At 42.9% G+C, this 20886-nt stretch overlaps 1 protein-coding gene across 2 annotated transcripts in view; it reads left to right on the top strand.

Moving 5' to 3' along the window:
- Positions 1 to 7029: 7029 nt before the first annotated feature.
- The window catches only part of LOC128368951 (RNA binding protein fox-1 homolog 2-like), a 33158-nt gene continuing 19301 nt past the window's right edge, over positions 7030 to 20886 (top strand). For both annotated transcript variants that reach the window (XM_053329893.1, XM_053329885.1), the window contains exons 1-2: positions 7030 to 8146; positions 14331 to 14381. In XM_053329893.1, coding sequence (XP_053185868.1) covers positions 7895 to 8146; positions 14331 to 14381 — 303 coding nt within the window. In that variant the 5' untranslated portion in view covers positions 7030 to 7894. The remainder of the gene's footprint in view (positions 8147 to 14330; positions 14382 to 20886) is intronic.

Genomic DNA, 20886 nt, shown 5'->3' with positions numbered 1-20886 from the left:
AAACGGGAGAAGGGAGGATCAGTTTTCCTGTCCAGTTTCCATCTCGGGGCCCGGACAAGGTAGATTTTATGTTTAAACCTCTGAAAGGCTATTCAATTTGCCAAAGGGTGTTTTCTCCAGGCCATTCAGAGTTATTTTAACTGTGCGGCTGACATTTGTCGCGCTGTCCCTCAGAGTGCAACCTTCCCAGCGAACAGCATCTCCCCTGCGGATCCAGCTCTGTATCCCAGCCACAATGCCTCTCCATGGGCTGCTGCTTCAGCAAGCACCCCCCTGCCTGTTACTACCCCATGGATGGTGAGCTGCAGTTTGTGTCCCCACTGGCATTTTCACGCCACTTAACTGAGTAGACTTGAGCTGTTTTGGGTACGGAAATGTAAGCGCTACAGCTGCTGGATGTGTGAAGAGGCATATTCAGGGCCAGCACAGCTTGATTCAAGCTGGCAGTGACACAGAATGTGAAAAGGGTATAAGATACCTTGGGTCTCATTATCAATTGCCTCCTGAGATTTCTGACCTTTTGTTCATCTGACCTTTACAAGACTGTGCGTGTGTGTATGTGTGTTTGTGTCCTCCTCCTCCTCCAGAGTGCACTCTTGACCGCCACTTTGTCTTCTCTGTGCCTGCCTCCCTCACTGAGCCTCCTCTTTCCCCATCCCTGCTTGTTGCTGCTGGCAACTCCACCTGCAAACCTCAGAAAGTGACTTCTGACTCTGCCTTGTTTAAGATCCCAATGGATGGCTGTGGGGCCCGCAGAATGGTGAGTTAATGAAAAAACACTCAGAACTGAGTATAAAATGGGACTGTTTGATCCAGTTAAGAGATTTCTGATTTTCTATCTTTTTCCAACATACTTTGTGGTCAGTTAAATGAATTGTGCCAGTATACCAAATTGTCTCATTTGCTGTTGTAACAGGAGGTGGGGAAAACAGTGATCTACATGGTGGAGATCATCAACAAGGTTCAGGCCATCAGCCTCAACTATGGCACCATCACAAGAGATTCTCCTGTCAGGTCAGAGCAGACTGTTTTCTATTATTAGAACAACTGAGTACCAAGTAAGGCTGACGGTTTTCATTAAGGCTGAACACTACAGCAGATGAATCAATTGTATTTATTGTTAAATTGGTTAGTTAAGACCGTGGTCCCAAAACACAAGCTCAATCTGAGAGGTTGCAAGATGGTTAAAAGGGCAGAAAGCAGAAAATAAGGTTTATTTAGCGATGATGATGATGTAATCCTAACCCTTTGGCTATGAAGTTGGCACCTGTATACATGAGTATACAGGCAGCTTTGGGTCTTATGCCAAAAAGGTTGGTTCAGTACTGACTTAAGCTTTTAAAGTTTAAGAAAGGCTAGGGAAGACCTGAGAACAAATTGGATGCAAGACAGGTCTCTCACAAAACAGTGTGTAAAAGTAACGGGGAAATCAGTTTTTATTCTTGCTTAAAAATAAAACAGAGATTCTCAGTCCTCCGTAGCATATGATTGCCCATCCCTCATTTATACCTTTTTTTTTTTTTTTTTTTTTTTTTCTTTTAGGAAATTCAATGACAAATGAATTGTTTATTTTAATGAAGCTTAACAAATTTGTAGTTGACAGTTCTTAACCCTCATTGTCAGGTTGCTGGTGGAGTGCAGATACGTGCCGAGTACTACCCTGGTTGTGGGCTACATGGTTAAAACTCCGACCCTGGGACCTGCAGTCCAGACCCAGGGCATGTTTGGAGTCCAGCTCAGGATTGCCAAAGGTAGACAGTCTTCTTTTCAACACGAATGGCTGCTTTACACACCAAGGGAACTGTAATTTTGTGCCCTTTGTGCCAGTCAAGGTGGCATTTAATCTAATAACAAATTCACAGATCTGATATAAATCCAAAACCATAATGTACCATGTAAATGCTTCAAAAATATTGCCTTTTGATCTGCTGTAGGAGAATTTATACTTAGTTTTGAGTGGGTGAAATGTGGTTTGAGGAAAAAAAAAAACTTGTTCTGTTCCAACACATCTCCTCTAATCTCAGATGCCCAGTACAGCAGCTACCACCCTCAGTATCACCAGCCCCTGCAGATGCTGCTGGGGAAACCCCTCTACCTGGAAGTGCGGTTGCTCAACACCCCGGATCCCAATTTGGTGCTGCTAGTGCACTACTGTGTGGCCTACCCCCGCTCTGGAAAAGCTGTGTGGGTGCTGCTTTACAACGGGTATGTTTGAACATCTCTTGTGTATCAGGTTCAGTGAAACAGCGGGGCAGCCAGTGGAACAGAGATGTAAAGTCACTGCATACAAAATATCACATCTTGAAAATGTTTTTCCACTGAGAAGCGATAACAGGGGAAGGGAAGGAAAAAAATATTTTTCATACATATTGTTCTGTCATCTAATTGGCTTACTAATATGGTGTCACTCCCTAGATGTCCCAACCCGTTGGACCCAGCCCCCCAGCAGGCTGTGCTGTCTGATCCTCAACCTCCCTCTCCTTCAGCTCAGACACGCCGCTTCTCCATCAGCACCTTTCAGTTCCTTCCTGATGGTGAGTTCAAGGACTCGAATGAAGAGGTAAGAATAAATGGAGACCTTATACTAATCTTAGCATTAATGCCATCTTTAAGGTCATTCATATCCCAATAACAATACCTATTCCACTGTAGCACATCTTTTTCTTTTTTTTTTTTTTTTTTGGAGATTCGGTGACCAAAGACAGCCTGAGGCAGTCAGACAGTGTCAGAAATTTAAGACTATATTTTCACAATGTGCTTGCTATTACGACTCATGTCTACAAACAAACCAATCAGAATATGATTCATCAATTACGCAATCAATTAAGCAAAGCCTAGAAAAACCAAAATGGTGGAGGTGTAACAAAAAAGAAGTTAGTGTGGCTTTGCTGCATTTTCAAAACATATGAACTGCACATGACACAAGCTTTTCATTTGCCTCTGTTTAGATCATAGAGCTACAGTTGACCATGCATTCAGCACACATGCTGACATGCCTCAAATTTATATCGTGCTGTCTGACACAGATGGTGCCCAAGAATTTATTACAGTTGTCTCACACAATGTGGCATGCAATAAACCTACATCATCGTTGCTGCTGCAAAGTCTAAAGGCGTCTTTAGTGTGCAGTTGGTGAACTAAAGTTGGGGCACAGTATTCAAAGCCATGAATGGCATCTTTACATTTGGTAGTTTTGGGAGATTTGCTTATTTGCTTTCTGGTGGAGAGTTGGATGAAATGATCAATACCATTCTCATGTCTGCCTGTTGGATATGAAGCAACTGTCAGCAGCTGGTTTGCTCAGCTTAGCATAAGAACAGTAAGTAGAGGGAAAAAAAGCTAGCCTGGCTCTGTCCGAAGCTAAGCAGAAAACCTTACCCCTAAAACTCACTAACATGTTATATTCATAAAATCTGTTCAAAAACTGAAGTGTAAGTGACAATTTGTGGATTTACAGTGGGCTATGAGGTACTGGTATACCAATTTTCATACCTTTTTAGAAAGAGCCAGGCTAACTGTTTCCTCTGTTTCCAGTCTTTATGCTAAACTAAGCTGCTTTATATGTAATAGGCCAATAATGAGGGTGGTATCTAAGGCAAGAAAACAAGTTCATTTATATAGCACCAGACCACAACAGACATTATCTCAGGTTACTTTTCATCAAGCAGGTCTAGATTGTAATTTTAATTTACAGAGACCCAACAGTCCCCCTTGAGCCAAGCACTTGGCAACAGCAGCAAGGAAATGCCCCCCCCCCCTTTAACAGGAAAAAAAACCTCAAGCAGAACCAGGCTCTAGGTGGATGGCCATCTGCCTTGACCAGTTGGGTTGAGAGAGAGAGAGAAAGCAAATAGCAGATTTCCCAAAATGTCAAATTACTACTTTTAAGTGTGCCTGCCATACAGTTTGTGTTGTAGCAACAATAAAAACACTTACAACTGTGAATCAGTAAACTTGCCTTTTATAGTTGCAGTTGACATTTATTTATACCCAATGTCTAACTGTGCAAGGAGTAAATGTAAATGATATGGCTTTCCCTCCGTGTACACAGTTTATCTCTATGACTCAGTAATGCAAAAAGGACACAGCTGTATTTCTAAATCTCTAAATCAGCATTTGTTATGAGAAAATGTCGAGAGGCCATTTTGTAATCTGCAAATTCTGGCCAAATCTCAATTGCCAGCAGCTGTTTGTCATAGCACGCTGCACACGGGTGAAACACCACTGCATCCTGAGCTACTTTCCTCTCTTTCAGATCTACTTCATGTGTTCAACTGAAATCTGCTCACCACACGATGGCCCGTGTGTCGAGGGATGCTTCGGTCAATGACGGTGAGGAAAATGAGTGTATTCTGTCCTCATATCACCCACCCCACCCTTTATGAACTCTGGATGATCATATGAAAAACACCAGTGAATGAGTCCCATTACAACACTCCTGGCTGGAAACTGCATGAGAGCCAATAGTGGCTACAGCTCCGTATGACAGAAGGACAATGATTTAGTAATGAGGAGAGTCTTTAATTATTTATCAAGACTGATCCATTTCCTGTTTTTCAGTTACGACGTGAAAGACGCTCCAAGTTGGTAAAGATGATGATCTGGTGAGCTGTGCTAACAGTGTGTTGAGCTCCTGTAATGAACATTTGAGTTATGCTTTCTATCTTAACCATATCTTTTGTGTTTCTTCTCTTTCTCAGCAATAGCCGGTTTAACCTGCTTTTGGACTCTGGGGCAAAGATAAGCTGCTGGACCCCCATTAACCTGCTGCCCCCCCCCCCCCCCCCCCCCCCCTCTGTTGAGCAGTGGTTCCAAACCTTCAGGTTGAGACCTCTCTAAAGAGGTTTGAACATAAATATGAGGGTCAAAGGATGATTTATAAAGGAATAAAAATACATTATGCTACAAAATTACTGCTGTGTTCTCGTGAAATACTTTTTAAGATCGTTACGTCTACAGTACAGCTATGAGATACTGTTTTCAGTAGATTTAATGAAACAATTCCTGTGAGGAGGGGTCACAAGTAGACATGTCTTCATTTTAAGGTGTTTTAAAAAGGTTGAGAACTGCTAATGAATGCTATTCCTATGCTGGAATAGTACATGACCTTAGGGTTTCTGTGTGGTGATCTGATGAAACCAAATTAATTTAGGAATTTGCACCATGTAAGCACAGTATCAGATGAAATGACACAGGGACCCACTTCAAGATGCGACTTGAAGATCAGGTTATGAAGCAAGAACCACCGTAAAGACTCCTAATGTGTCAAATGATATTATTCTATGGTAGTGCAGATTCCCTCTTTCCCAAAGCAATTACTGGTTCAATTAATCAAAGTAGCACTAACAAGTGAACCTGCATGGGGCTTTTGGAGGCTCAAGACAATTTTTCACTTTTCCCTGTTTGTAAAAAAGCCTTGCATACAGCAACTTTAAAGTGTTTTCATAGTGTTTATTCAAAATAAAAATCAGCACAGTTAACAATGTTAATACAACAGGGTTGGGTTAAGAGACAAAGTTAAAACTATTTGCAGTCTTGATGAGCAGTAGACAAGAAGATTGATACCATTCTCATTTGTCCGTTAATTATGAAGCTACAGCCAAGATTATTTTAGCTTAGCTTAGCATAAGGGGAGATGGTTTGCCTCTTTCTAAACATGAAACCCTCTACTAGTCCCTCTAAAGCTCAATGATACACTACATCATGTGTGGGACTATCTTGTTGCCAGGCAACTAGTCGCCACTTTGAGAAGTCACTGCTTCCAGCCAAGAAATAGTCCTGCATGTAAACACCTGTAAAACTATAATTTGTTGTTCTTTTACACTTAGATTTATGTATGGATTAGACAAATGTGACATAATGTAGTAAATAGTAATTAGTGAGCTTTAGAGGTCTTGGTAGTGGGATTTTTGTCACCTTCGCGCATAGCCAGTTTATCCATGTCTCCAGTAATAGCACTAAGGTAACCTAACTGGCTGTAGCTTCATATTAACCATATGCATGAATGTGGTATCAATCTTCCCATCTAAATCTTGGCAAGTAGCTTTACTATGAAACTAGAAGGGACCAGTTTAGCCTAGAAATGTGATATGTGGCATAAGTTCAGGCTATACATTTCCCCCAATAAGCATAAATAGCTCATTAAAAAAACATGGGTTTTAAGCTTAGATTTGAAAATCCTCAACATTTTTTTCAAATTAGCAGTTAGAGCCAACTCCACAGGAGAGGATCTTTCTTCACCTGGAAAGTTTTTTTTTTTTTTAATTAAATCTAATATCAGTTAATAACCAGCATCAAGAGGGTAAAGGACAACGTAAGACTGGAGATTCGGGGCTAACCAATTAATTTAAAATCTTAGTCAGAGGAAGGATTTTTAAATCAGCTCTTTATTGTAATTTGCTTCAGCAAATTAGCCTTTGAAGTGTTTGCTTCACATGGTAGCCTTTGACCACTGGGTGTCATCCAAGCAATAAAAATGCCAGAGGAACATATTCCATGCTGCATGACTCACAGCTGGGCCTTGTGTGAAGACCTTAGCCCTTGGTGTGGTTCATTGTGTAATGAGATAGGAATTCAATCTTTTTAAAGAGATGGACTTGACGATAAGCCCACCCTGTCCCATACTGGCATGTGACCGCAATGAAGCCACCGAGACAGAGAGCAAAAACTCAGCTTTGTTCAAAACGTGAACAAATTGCGCACCACGTTAACGCAAACAAGACTGGAAAGTCGATTCCTATCTTGGGGAGGAGGGTATACAGCATGAACATGGCAGTCTGTCTAGGCCATAAGACCCCCACCTACCCCTCCTCACCCTCACACACCTCCCTCCAGTAAAATGTATGGAAGCACTGCGGCACACTGCGTGTATTTGCAGGCTGCATGGCCGCCTGGCTCAGCGTTCAAAGGGAGAGCGGAAGATAGGAGGAGGGGAATGACTACACCAAGAGAGTAGGAGGAGGAGGAGGAGGAGGAGGGAAGGACAATTTCCTTTCTGTAACACACACGCTACAAGAACACACCGGGAGAGAAAAAAAACGGAGAGAGGAAAGAAAATAATAGAAGAGAGGGAGAAGGAAACACCGCAGCCCCTCCGTTGGTTGGTTGTGGGTTTTTTTTTGGAGGGGGGGCAGAGGCAGAAATCGCCTTTTTTTCTTCTAACGCAGACTTGCGGACTAACATGGGGGGAAGAGAGAGCTCCTGACGAGGATTGACTTTCAGTGAACCTCTACTCTGTGGTACAAGTCTGCTCATAGACAGGGAGGAAAAAAAAGGCGACGGGGGAAGACATGTTGAGGGGCTTTTCGTCTTGAGGTTGCGGTAGGATGTTGATGTTGTGCTCTTAAAAACAGACGGCTCTCGTTGGAGGATTAAAAAAAAAGGAAAACAGGCCAAATGGAAATTGGGCGGTAGGTTATGCTCAGGAGCCATATCGGTGTTTATTTAATTGGTTTGTTATGATCTGAAATAACGTAGGCCTCTCAGGCAGCCCCGCAGTAAATAAATACACGGTCAGCAAACAGGGGCTACATAGCTGGAAATTAACTATTCATATTTAAAGGGGACATTTTTGATTTTGATCCGATGTTTTTTTTCCTTCTCCAGCAAGTGTTTAAGAGCTGATTGTGTTTTTAAAGCCAAAGTCGGTGTTTAGATTAAATTGCAAAAGCGTGGATCCAAAACATTTCCAGCCTGCATCAACTCTTTAAGGGGGGTGGGGGGGTCATACAAAGGCCCGGTAGAAAACATAGTGAAGGCTACTTCATCATCATTATAATACTGTTTTAACTGCACAGGGAGCATTTCCACAGGCTGGCTCCAAGCACAAAGGTGCACAAGATTAGTGTGTACCTCCAGTTTTAGCTTAAGGCAGGAGACAAAAGAAGATTTTTAAATGTTAATGTCGACCGACGTTGCATCCATCATGCTGCCTGTGTCCCGGGGTCTCATGGACCGGGATAGAGAGCTGGACACCATGGCCGGGGTGCACCCCAACGCGGGCGGCGCTCCTGCAGCTGTCCGGGGAATGAAGCGCGGAGACCCGGAACCCGACGGACAGACAGCGGCGGCTCTGGTCGACTCGGCCGGGGCTGAGTGCAAGCGTCCCCGTATCGACGGCACAGGAGGGCTCGGCGAGGTTGGTCAGGTAAGGGAGGAGGACTCTTTGTGCAAATACAAGAATGTAAACACGATTTCTCTATCCAAACACACATGCATAACACATAGGTCTCTGTATTTACTCGATTGCATTCATGTCCTTTAAAGAATTGCTTTCTGTGCTACGTTTGCAGTCTAGTTTCACTGAATTTAATGCACATCTGCAGCAAAATTGGGGCCACAAATGGGCCCAATCCATTCCCAACACTGGAGGAAATACCTCCACACCTGTAAATGACTCCAAATGGTGTTAAGTCATCTGTAAGAAGGGATTTCAAAAGTCGTCTTTGTAAAAGTGTAATCCACTGTGTTCATTGGGCTGTTACATTACAGCTGCTACACCGCAGCTTTTTCTGCGGGTTTTAGGCAGACATTGCAATTGCTCAACTTGTATTAACTAAATCCATGGTGTTCACTGGGTTGAGACATTGCAGCTCCAACTTCCTGTTGCTTCAAAACTCCATGAAGCATCTTCTGTTTTTGTGAATCTCCATAAACTCAGACAGAGTCCCAGCAGCAGGGGGTGAAGAATGTAAACAAACTTGACCTTTGTTATGCAAAAAAATCCTCAGCCATGAGGTGTAATGGTGTGGACAGTATTTGGTTTAGATAGGAAGTTGATGTAGGCTAAATGTTTGCTTGTGTTGTCTTTGAAGGGGGGAAGGAAGGGGGTATTTGAGGTCATCAAAGACCTCCAATTTACAGGGATGGGGGGGTAATCAACCCAATCCTAATCAATCTAATTACCTTGATTCAAAGACTCCTGCTTTTATCAACATTATTACTACAGTGTCCTGGCCTCTCCTTCTATGCTTGGATCAGCAAATGTGATCGATTCTCGCAACCTATTTTCCTTTTTCCTTCAATGTCAGCAAAATCTTTTTTTTTTTTTTTTTTTTTTTCTCTCTCTCTCTGTGATTCCAAAAACAGTCAAATAGCTCTTTAATAGGGCATCACAGGAGGGCAGGAGGATGCTCTGGACATCATTATGGTATATTATGTAGGCTGGAGAGCTCCACTGGAAGATAGAAAGCTATTTGTCTGCCACTGAAAGCGCCAGTAATGGAGGTGAAGTGGCCTGTTTGCTCCTGTTTGGAAAACTAAATGGCTGGCTTTACATCGTCATGCTGTCCATGAGTGCTGACAGGCAGGCTTAGGAATGTAATGCACTTAAAAACAGATGTGAGTGGAAGAGTGTGTATGTGTGTGTTTTGTGTGGGAGAGAAGCACAGATCAATAGCTTCAGCCCCTAAAATGTATTGAACGTGAGCCGGCTGGACAGTCCGGAAATGAGAGTAGGAGAGATGACCGCCCCCCTCTTCTCCTCCTCCTCTTCCCAACCTCTGTTTCACTCAGTTGGTGCAGGAACAGATTTGCCCTATCACTGGCAGTAAAGAGGCTTTGTTTCCAGATAATGGGATCACATCTCATACTGGAGGGGGCATTATAACCACACTGATCCCTGAGATCCTTATCTAAAAGAGAGGGGTGGGGGGGGGGGGGGTGGGGGGGGGGTTAAACAGCAAGCACGATGAAGATTATAATTCATGATTTCTGGCCTTGCATCACACTCAACAACAGTCCCCCTCCAATCCCAGTGTGTCTAAAACACACAGTGACATATTTTTATTCCCCTAACCTGGTGACACCATTAATATTCCAGAAGCAAATTGGGTTGAGTGACGTTCAATATTCCTACTTTTAAATCGGAGCACTTGGCTTTCCAAGAACTGGCCATAAAAATGCACACAAGCACTTCTGTAAAGCTAATCTTCAGAGGAAAGTAAAAGAGTGGAAAATATTACAGCAAACCGTACCCTGGCTCCTATAAAGCGCTCTGGTTTCTGACCCCCCACCCCCCCCCCCCCGCCCCCTCCTTTCTTTCCACCCTTGATATTTGTTTTAAAAGGACATTTATTGCAGGTCATCACGGCAGGAGTTGAACTCTGACCTATAAATGGAGGCAGCACAATGGGGTGTGGTTGTGGTAAAGATCGTTCCCATTTGCCCATTGACGCTGCTGTTTTTCTCATTAGTCAGTAGGGTATGATGTCATTGCATTGCGGGGGTGGCAGTGCTCTGTCAAGTCAGAACTTCCAAGTTTTAGTAGAGCAGTAATGCATGTACAAATCAGTGCAGCATGCAGTACATGACTAAATGCTCAGCTAACAGGCAAATAACACTAGTGGAGGGAAAACGCTGAGTGCATTCAGCAGTGTGAGTTTACTCCTCTGCTGCTGTTCATAGACATTAGCTGCTGACCTCCTGGCGCTGGCACTGTGCTCATCCAATAGTATGGATTTTAAATGAATATTAATCTGTCTCCCCCTCCTAAAAAGGCCATCAACTGGTGTGCTTCTAAAAAAAAAAAGAAGACAAAACAGGATTATCAGTCTATTTTGCATTACAGTGCAGCACTGGGGGAAGTCCTGCATTTTTCAGTATGACAGGGGATTCATAAAAACACCCAGTGTCTCCAGCCCGAGTCAGAATTTGGGAAATGTTGAGAGGAGGTTGTCTGCTTCAATATCCATCCAGCATGCTGCTGAGCAGCCCATGTTTTGTTGTCACTCTGCGTAGGAACTGGAGCTCTCTCTAACCTAATAAGGTCTTGCCTGGGGTGACAGCACTGAGGACAAATGACTTGACTAGGACATTAATGTAGGTGGATCACCCCTCTGTACTTTCATCTCAGCCCCGGCACTGAAATGGAATGAAAACGTCAGCAAGAAGAATGTACTGTTGCTGTGAGTTGAAAATATTTATTTAGTTTTCCGGCCCCTGTTTTCCTCTGATAAATCACCAGCAGAGGTCTATTGACTGATTTATGAGAGAGGCTGGCATGTTTTGGGCTCTGCTCTCTAGTTATGTACTTAGTGTATTTATCCTCACTAATTGATCATCGTTAAGTCGTTAGTTAATTTTACTTTTTTTTTTAGTGTTGACAATGTAAAACTTCGATCCTTGTTTGTGTATTGTCAAAAATCTTCGATATAGTGTATTTAGATGGATGTGTATACAGTGTCAGTATACTACATGTACATGTTAGCTGATGTCGTGTGAAATTCATTGTAATTAAAGATCATCACAGCAAATTATTAGAGCAGAAATGATAAATACCCAGAGCGCCCTGGTAGCTGAATGCTGACTGCGCATGCCACATGTGGTAACATCCCTGGTTCGATTCCAGCCAGGGACCCTTGTTGCATGTCACACCCACCTCTCTGACCTTGTTTTGTCTGTCTCGTCACTAATAACTATCAAATAAAGCAGAAATGACAAAAAAGATAATTAGCCAATCAGCAGAATATTTATTAGCAACATTTTTGATCACTTTAATTGTATAAAAATGGTGTTTATTGCTTCTCAGATCAAGAGAATAATACATACAGAGATTCATTGGTTGCTGCCCTAGACATAATTCACATAGAAGTGCTTAAGATAATGTAGAAATATGATCATTATCATTGTGTTATCCATGCCCTGTACTCTCTTTGTTTATGGTTATAACTGCCTCTTTCATAAACAGTTATTTCCTAATCAAATTTAATGGAACCCTGCTAAAAAGTCAAAAATCCCACAATTTTCTACCATAAATGGGCATCAGTGTTGGTCCCAAAAGTCCAGTATCAGGCTCTAGTTTCAGTGTAGTGATGCTGAGTAATCATAATAGACCATTATGTTGTGCTGGAAATGATCATAAACGAATATTTCTCCAATCAGATTTAAAATATCTGGGGAGAATTTTGTACTTATAATCAGTTTGCTTATGTTGCGTGAGATTTGCCACTGCTATATGATTATCTTAATGCCAGAGCTGTCGAGCCAGCTTCCAAAATTCACTTCGGCTTCATCCAACATCCCCTTGCAAAAGCATGTGTAGGGTTACTGTGGAAAGTCAGAAGGATGTGAAGTATATTGGGGGAAAATAAACATCAAATTGTCTGGCCGACTGTTTGGAGGCTTAGCACATAAGTGCTCTGTGGATGAAATGGATTCACATCCTCTCAAGTGTATGGAGTGCCCTGCTTTGCAGTAGGGTAGGATGACTCTCGGAGCAGTGAAATGCAGCTCCTCTACTCCAACGAAGAAGAGCAGTGGTCCCAAGGCACGATAGGAATAGACACGAGTCTTATGACCAAATTAGACACCACACACTCACAAAACAATCACACCTACCACCACCTGTAGTTTTTGGAGAGTAGTAACAAGGTTCATGTGTATATTAGATGAGTGTAGCTCTGTGAAACGATGGTGTTAAGGAGAAACTTAAAGGTAACTGAGCTTCTTGTCATCTCTTGCTTCTTTTCAGAGTTTGATATTCCACCTCCTTCAGGGCCGGTCCTGTTCCCCACCCCCCTCGAGCTTATCTCTCCTCCCCCTCCTCCCCTCTGCGCCATCTGTTGACTTCAAGTCATCTTGTTACTTTCTCCTGATTGCTCACCCGGTCTTCCCCTGCAGTTTCTTCTCTTGTTTTAGAAACCCCCATCCCCAAAACCACCTCCACCCCCTGACAGCAATCAGCTATGCCTCATTTGTCAACAACAACAACAACAGCAATAAAGCCAAAAAAAGGTCAAACCATGATTAACTATCACTGCGTTACGTGTAAAATCTCTTTGTTTCTCATGTACTGTGCATGTGACTGTGGTTTTGACAGTGATATGCACTCATCTTAGGCAGCCTCCACACAGCCCCCCCTCTCTCATTCCACCCAGTTCCTTAAGGAAATTAAGCACATGACTCCGCTCATGTATGAGTCATTGTCTTTGCTCCGTCCATCTCTTTTTCGTCCATTTCCCGTTGTATTTCCAGCTCTCCCTCAGTCTCTCTGCTCATATTAATTCCAGATGTTTCCAGATGTGTGTGTGTGTGTGTATTTTAATAACACCTCCCCTTCCCACTTCGCTTTGACACAGTGTACTACCCTATAAATCTCTTTTTTTTCTCTTCTGTTTTCTGCTTTTGTCTTGCTCCTCCTCTGCTCCATGCCTTCAGTGCATTGGGTTTAGTTTGGCCTCGCTGAAAAATAAGGTTTATACTTTATTCATGTTATTCAAGCCTCTAAGAGGTGATTCATTATTTAGAGCTTCTACCTCCCAAAGCCAGTTCACTAAGTACATTTTTGGCTCTGAGACTGACGCGCATAAACTGCATTTTTCAATCACGAAAACTCTTCCTTTACCTCACACCACCCGACCAAACCTCTTGCATTTGGAACCCCGTGTTTAGTTTTTTTGTGAAACGGCCCCATGGGTTTCAGAGTTAGATGGCTACAGTATTAATCAGGCGAACTCAAGCTGTGAAGCGCACAGAGCAAAGTGTTCCCCGCAGGGACAGAGCAGACGAGGGACATTGGTTCCAGATGAAAGGAAGATCGGGGGGGATGGACAGAGAGAGGAAGGAGGAGCGCAGTTGTTTTCTAATCTAGTGATATGAAGCCACAGACAGGCAAATCTGTTTTCTCCCTTCAAAGCGTGTTGTAATTGCTGTGAAAAGCTCCTTTTTAATGGAATACATTAGCATAAAAGCCAGAACGTTGTGTTATGAGTATGAATAAAGTGAGTTGCAAACTATTTCAGGGAGCGGGAACGTAATTTCTGTTTAATATTTGGCTGCAAACAAAATGATTTTTTTCCTCTCTCTACATCCAGTTACACTGTAATTACTCAGCAGATGTTTGATCTATCTGTCTGTGCTTTACACAGTCAGAACATTTAGAGGAATGTGGTGGAGATTGCATCAGGGCTCATGATGCCGTCTCACACCAATGGGCTTCATGCTCACTGACACTTGTGACCTATTTATGATTTAAGAGCCGTGGAGACACTCGTTCTTTCTGCCTGTCTTTCATCTACCGCTCGCATGATCTCACTCGCCCCCGTTATCACGTCTTTACAAGCAGACAAAAGATCCGCTGGGTGGAAAACTCTGGAGGAGATTGACTTGTGAAATGGCAGGAGTGTGTCACCGGTGGAGTTAATTTGATTAGGAGTCTCTTACATCACAAAAATATCAAGAGGCAGCACTAAAAAAAATAGAAGGGTAGTGGTTTGAAGTGAATAAATAAACGACAGAAATAAAGTACGAGCTGCATTCCTGTGTAATAAAACAACAAGTCTTTTGGCTTTACAAATTACTGACCATGTTCCATCTACTCTACTCTCTTTCAGAACAACGACCCTTTGACCCTTGGTTACCATGGATACCCCTCTCATAGTCAGGTAAGGGAACAGTTGCATCTCAAACACATGCAAAAATTAGGGCTGTAATGTTAGAATAAATTCATGGTTCGGTTTTGGTACAAAATGTAAACATCCAACTACTATTACTGAATCAGATTAGTTGTGCTGCAGTGGAAAAGGAAAACAACCTTTCTGTTTCCTGCAGGAAGTCAGGACACCTGCTGACAGCTGTTTTATGCTGATTTATGGTCTGTATATGACTGTATATAAAGTAGTTTAAACCAGCTCCACCTCCAGCAGCTACAACAATAACATGCTCCTTACACACTAATGCTTCAGTATTAATAATCTAATGTCATATAGAATATCAGTCAGAGGTACCAAACCACTACTTCCTTACTGCATTACTTCCACTACATTTTTCTCTCTCAGAAAAGGATCCTACAATGCGCTGTCTGACCCAACAAAAATCAAATGAGTTTATCATTGTTCTGAACAGCTTCATTCAAAGGTGAAGTGAAAAGCTGACCGTCACAGAAAGGGCAGAGGGGTGGGAGACACAGTATCATTTCAATATTGAGATAATGGAGCATATTTTAATAATAGTGTCGGTCAGTGTAATGGGTTTCTCGTTTGTCATTCTGATGGCAGCGACACTACAGGCTACTTCAGCTAAACTGCTTAGCATACATCCATAAGCATGCTACAGCTAAGTGATGCACTGACAGAATGTTCCAGGTGGAATTTGTGCTCTAGAAATATTGTTCCATACATCAGAGTAAGTGGATTATTGACAGTAATGTTTGGGTCATACCAAACAGAGGAAAGTCACATACTGAATTGAACATCCTGTGTCAAACAGTTCAGGATTAATACATGTACTGTTACACCCCTAGTAAAAAAGACATGTTTTATAATATCCCACCATCCTAATATTTGTTTCTTACCTGGGTGCAGAATTCATACAGCATTAATAAGACTCAGTGAAGCGCTCTAAACCACAAGGTGGGGGTGTAGATTATAATAAATCAGTTGTGTAGAAGACACTCTTCCATTCTTACCCTCCACCTACTTTCCTTTCTATTCTCAACAATCAACAAAATAATTAATCACCTCTGAGCCTTTGAAATAATTTATTCTAGCACTACTAAACTCACAGATAATTCTACTTTTTCTTTCCACAAACAGACATTAATACACACCCATATTAAAAAAAAAAAAAAAGACCCAACTGTATTGCGTATTTTGTGTTTGTTTGGAAAGCAGCAATCTGTTTACTCGTGTTTGTATTAGCCAGCTGATTGTGTTATTAGACTGTTCAGTTTATGTGGTTAATCCTTAGATCATCCTCCATTCATCCTCTCATCCTCTCATGCTTTGCCCGTAATCCCCTCATCCCTCGCTCCCTGCGATGCCCAACAACCTCTGGCTGCTTATCTGCACTTCATCTGTCTTAAGTCTTGAACTCTCGTATTTGCTTCAATGTAAGAGATTTCTTTCCCAGGCTGTCTGTTGTACTGCTGAGCGGATATTGCAGACGCCTGGAAGCCAATTAGCCAGTTTTCATTTCACTTCAGAGTCGTAAGATGATACAGCTTTGAACCGTTTCCTTCCTAATGACGATGTTCATAGAATAATCATAAAGGCTAAAGTGTTACCATACTCAAGCAGTCTCTTGTTGGGATATAGGAGTCAGTCAAGGATTTACTTGAGGGACTCGGAAGTGTGAACTGGCCTCTGACCAAGAAAAAAAGCAGAGAGGAAGAAAACAATGCTGTGCAGCAGAGGCTCCCACAACACGGAGGTGCTAAACTGTCAGCAGCAGTGTGAGAATGATCTGATCAAAGGCTCCTGAAAGGAAGAGCCTGGAGAGCAGCAGAAGCTGTACGCGTGAAGACAGACAGGCCCTTTGCTGGCTTTTTGGGCTTTAGAACCTAATTTCCGATTACATTAATGCTCTGTTATAGCTTTATTTCAAAATGATAGGATCCTTATGTGCACAAGAGCTAAAGCGCTTGTGAAGAATGAGACACATGGTGCGTAATGGGCAAGTTGAAAAATTAAATGATATGAAGAGAGAGAGTGTTATCAGATTGCATCACTGATAGATTTTATAGTGTATTTTGCCATTAAAGCCCCCTCAATCCCCTAAATTTTTTTACATTGATGTCAATGTTTATGAGATAAAATATAGAATTGTGCTCATTTAAAAATAACAAGATGTTGAGTTGTGACTTTTAAGTTTATATTTGCTTACATGCTGTATGTAAAGCTGTAAGCAGTTGAGAATTAAGACAGTTAAGGCAATTAAGATTACACAATTCTGTGATCAGTGTGGGGTTTTCAATTTTTTAAAAAACACATTTTTGATCTGACATGAGAATTTTTTTTGGTTCATTAAAATGATTGTGCGCATTAGAAACACTAATTAAGGTGTATAATAATAATCATCTACACAAATCTAGAACCTGTATTAATAAAGGTGCAGTTGCAGTAATGATATTATTGCAATTCAGACTTGAGCCATGTTTAGAGATAGGATTAGCCGATTGATCAATCAGATAATCAACAGAAAATTGCCAATAATCTGGATAAATTGTTTTGTGTTATTTCATGAGAAAAAATACCAAAATGATCTGCTTCCAGCTTCAAATATGAACATTTTCTGGTTTTCTTTAGTCCACTATGATGATAAATGGATTATTTTCGGGATGTGAATTGTTGGTCAGCACAAAAAAAGACAGTCAATTGTGCATTTGGGCGTGATCGACATTTTTCATGATTTTCAGATATTTTCTACACCAATTAATCAAGAAAATAATCAACAGAATAATCGATAATGAAAATAATCATCAGTTGCAGCCCTCGCGATGTTGAAAGTGTTGCAGAAACGTTGCCAGGTTCAATATAGCGTGATGGCAGTCGTGACTTTTACAGAAAAGGGACTTGAGTGTGTGTTTAAACATTAAGCCGGCATGTAAAATTGCCAGCACATTTACTTTAGGCGGTGCATGTCTGAAAAGGTCTATAGCGTGAGAGAGAGATAGAAGGAAAGTCTTCACTTCCTCTCCCAGTGGTGCCAGCAGCCCCAGTTAACTCACCTACATGGAGAAAGAGAACAGAAGTAGAGAGAGAGAGAGAGAGAGAGAGAGGGAGAGAGAGAGAGAGAGAAAGAGAGGAGGGAGGGACTGCGACATGAGAGCGAAGCAGAGGGGAGGGGAAAGTTTGCAGGTGTGACAGAGGCAGAGAAGTAGGAGGGGGGAGGCGTCAGGCTATCTGGGTGAGAGAGGAGGAGAGGAGGAGGACTGGAGAACAGACAGAAGAGATGAGCCGGCAAGGGCACAGCAGCAAAACAGAAGGCTGGGGGTAGAGGGAAAGGAAGGAGCGAGTGGGAGAGGGAAAGAAAAGAGTGAGTGGGAGACAGAGAGAGAGAGAGAGAGAGTCGGGGGGGAAGAAAAAGAAAGTAAGCAAGCAAGCAAGCGAGGGAGAGTGACAGGGACAGGGACAGAGGCCAGCAGAGGAGGAGGAGGAGGAGGCGGGGAGGGACGGTGGGGTGGGGTGGGGGGGGGATTGGCAGGGCAGACAGAGCGAGCGGGGGCAGAGAGAGGGAGATTTTGAATCTGTGAGACAGACAAGAGAGACTGAGCTGGTGAGGTGACACAGGCTCGGAGAGGGAAAGAGAGCGAGGCAGCGTGAAAAGAGGAAAGAGAGGAGAGAGAGAGAGACGACAGTTTGCGTTGTTGCACAGAATACGATGATGGGACTGTACTATCCTTCCGTGTTGTCGGTGAGTGTTTATCTTGATATCTTCTCCTATCCTCCTCTGTGTACGCGTCTGTTGTATCTCCTCGCCAAGGCTCGGGCTTCACTGTACGTAAAACGGCATCAGAGCGAGCAGGACTGTCATTGAGCATGAAATGTTAATTAACTACTAACAGATGAGGACTCTACTTGACCCCTTTAGTAGAGTGGTCCAGTCAGGGCATTTCAGACTCTCATTTGGACTCAGCGGCCAGTTGCTATGAGGGATATAAACACTGAAACTAGTGTAGTAGGCGTTGATGACAGCGAGATACAGGCTGGAGATTGTATCTCTACAATTATGATTCGCTATGGTGAAACACACGAGCAGCAATGTGTTGTACGCCGTTGTTGTGGCATCTGTTCTCCTGCCCAGAGCTAGAAGCGCACGCAATCTGAACATCAGAACTGCCACTGCCAGAAACTGTGCTCCGCCATGTATTATGTATGCTCAGAAGAATTTATGTGAACATACAGTACAGCGTGTTAGTCTGTGAAGCTGGATGTAGCAGCTCAGTGTGCCGTTTCTGCGATAAAACTCTTTAGGCATTTGGAGGCGAAAGAGTAGAAACAGTGCAGCAATAGGGGGAGGAGAGGTAAGTACAAAAAGTCTTTCTTCTTTATTGCCCCTGCAGCTGTCTCTGTACATCGCTCAAGCCTGTGAGCGAAAAGGACAGGTGTCCACAGAACAGTTGTCTCTGTCCTTTTTTCTTTCTTCTTACTCTCTCTTTCTCGTCCTCTCTTCTGCATCGCCTCTATTCAGCTAACAACACCTCCTCACTGTAATTTCTGTGTCACACATTTCACAAACACACAGAAGCTCAAGCACGCAGTGGGCTGCAAAGTTGGTGCATGAAGTGTCACGTTCATATCATTACATTTCATTTAGTGTGAGTCAGAGTCAGGCCGTGTGTGCGCGTGTGTGTGTGTGTGTGTGTGTGCGTGCGTGCCCCTGTGTGTGTGTGTGTGTTTCTGTTTCTTGGCTTTGCTTGCGTGTGTGCTTCTCTTTCAGCTGTACCTTTTGGATTCCTGCTCTCTTTACTGTTTGACCTCTTTTTTTCCCCTCCTCTTGCTCTCCCCGGGGCCCTGGCAGCTGTTATCTCAATGTTTTCCTTTAAGAGCCCCTGGAAGAGGGGGATGGGTTAGAAAAAAGAGAGAGAATGGGAGCACGAGAATGGAAATTGATTTCAAAGGTGACGGGACATCCTCAGCAGTTACCAGGGAAGCCCGCTGGATGAGGAAGCTGAATTTATGCAGAGATGGATGGATGAGTTGAGCGAGATGGATGACCAGAGAGTCACACCAAGACATACCCTGATGAGAGAATATTGTAGGTCAACTGGAGAGAGCTAGTTTGCCCAGTCACGCAATTTCAGACCGTAAAGCTGACTTTGCAGTTACGTGTGTGTGTGTGTGTGCGCCAGTGCTCAAGGGTTGCCTCATGACGGGGGTAATTTATGAGCTCTCTTGCAGCAGTACTTTTTTGCTAATATTTTTGGCCCGTGCTGAGAGTTTGAGTAGGAGATTGGGTGCAAGAAGGCTGAAATATTTTCTTAAGCCCCACCTAAGCATGTGCCCTGAGGCGAGGGAGAGACACCTACCTTCCGCAGAACTACACACATGCTGCCACACTTGCTTACTGTGAACGGGTCGTGAGTTTTTAACCCAACCTCCTCCACCTCCTACCCCTCAAAATCTTCTTATTGATTTTTTGCAGGATTAACAATGATGGTCGTTAAATGATCCCAATGAGCCGTGTTGCTGTGGCAACTTGGATGAGTCATTCATTTTGTGCAGATTCTTAGATGGTTCAAGGCATGAGGAAAACGTCGATGGGAGACACCTTTTACACCATGCCTCCTATTAAAAAAAAAAAAGAGATATTATAAAATTGCTCATATATTTAGTTGTTATGCGAGTTATGCCTCTTTAGTTATTAGCTATTTGAATCTCTAATAGCTCTTGCTGTGAGGCATCTGCATGGCTTTAAAAAGAACCTGCCTTTGAAATTGATAGGGGCTGCCCTCGCTGACTTGGATGGTGCGGTTGACAGTGACAACACTGTCATACAGCAGGTTTGTGTACATTTTTAAAACACATTGGACAACCAGCTGAGTATTTCATTATCACAGAGTGCTACAGGAGGTCTAAACAAGACTAACTCGTTTCATGATCATACCTAATGCATAGGAAGAGGTGTGTCCATGTTGGGTAAATAAAATGTCTGTGAGTTTGTGTGTTCACCTGCACATATGTTTGTCTTGGGTGGCGTGCAGGTTTTAATGAGAAGTAAATCTAGACAAATAATGTCATCGCCTTTTTGATTTGGAGTGTTTACCTTTTCATAAAACGCTGCAGTGGAGCCGAACGGACCATTGACACAGCCAGAGGGGAGATGACAGGAAAAGTCAGTAATAGCGCGTGTGTGTGTGTTTGTACAGACCTATGCATGCATGTGTCTATCCATGCACACATGCATGTGGAAGGGGAGTCATCCAGAATCGCGTGCAGGGAAGGGTAACCAGACGTGAGACCCTACAAGGAAAAGGATGGGGGTGGATTGGGAGGGGTTTGTTTGACAAACAGACATGTTACCCTATAAGGAGATGGAGAAGAGTGTGGGAGGAGGAGCCTGGACACCACTTATCCTGTTGCTATGAGGCAAATGGGCTTGATTGACATGCGTGGGGGCGGGACGTATGTAAGGGGTCCCGTCTGGATTTTATGAAGCGTAAAGAAGTGA

This window comes from Scomber japonicus, chromosome 2 (genome assembly GCF_027409825.1).
Source record: "Scomber japonicus isolate fScoJap1 chromosome 2, fScoJap1.pri, whole genome shotgun sequence".
Taxonomy (NCBI): domain Eukaryota; kingdom Metazoa; phylum Chordata; class Actinopteri; order Scombriformes; family Scombridae; genus Scomber; species Scomber japonicus.
The sequence above is the reverse complement of the archived record's forward strand: the minus strand, read 5'-3'. Positions and strand labels throughout refer to the sequence as shown.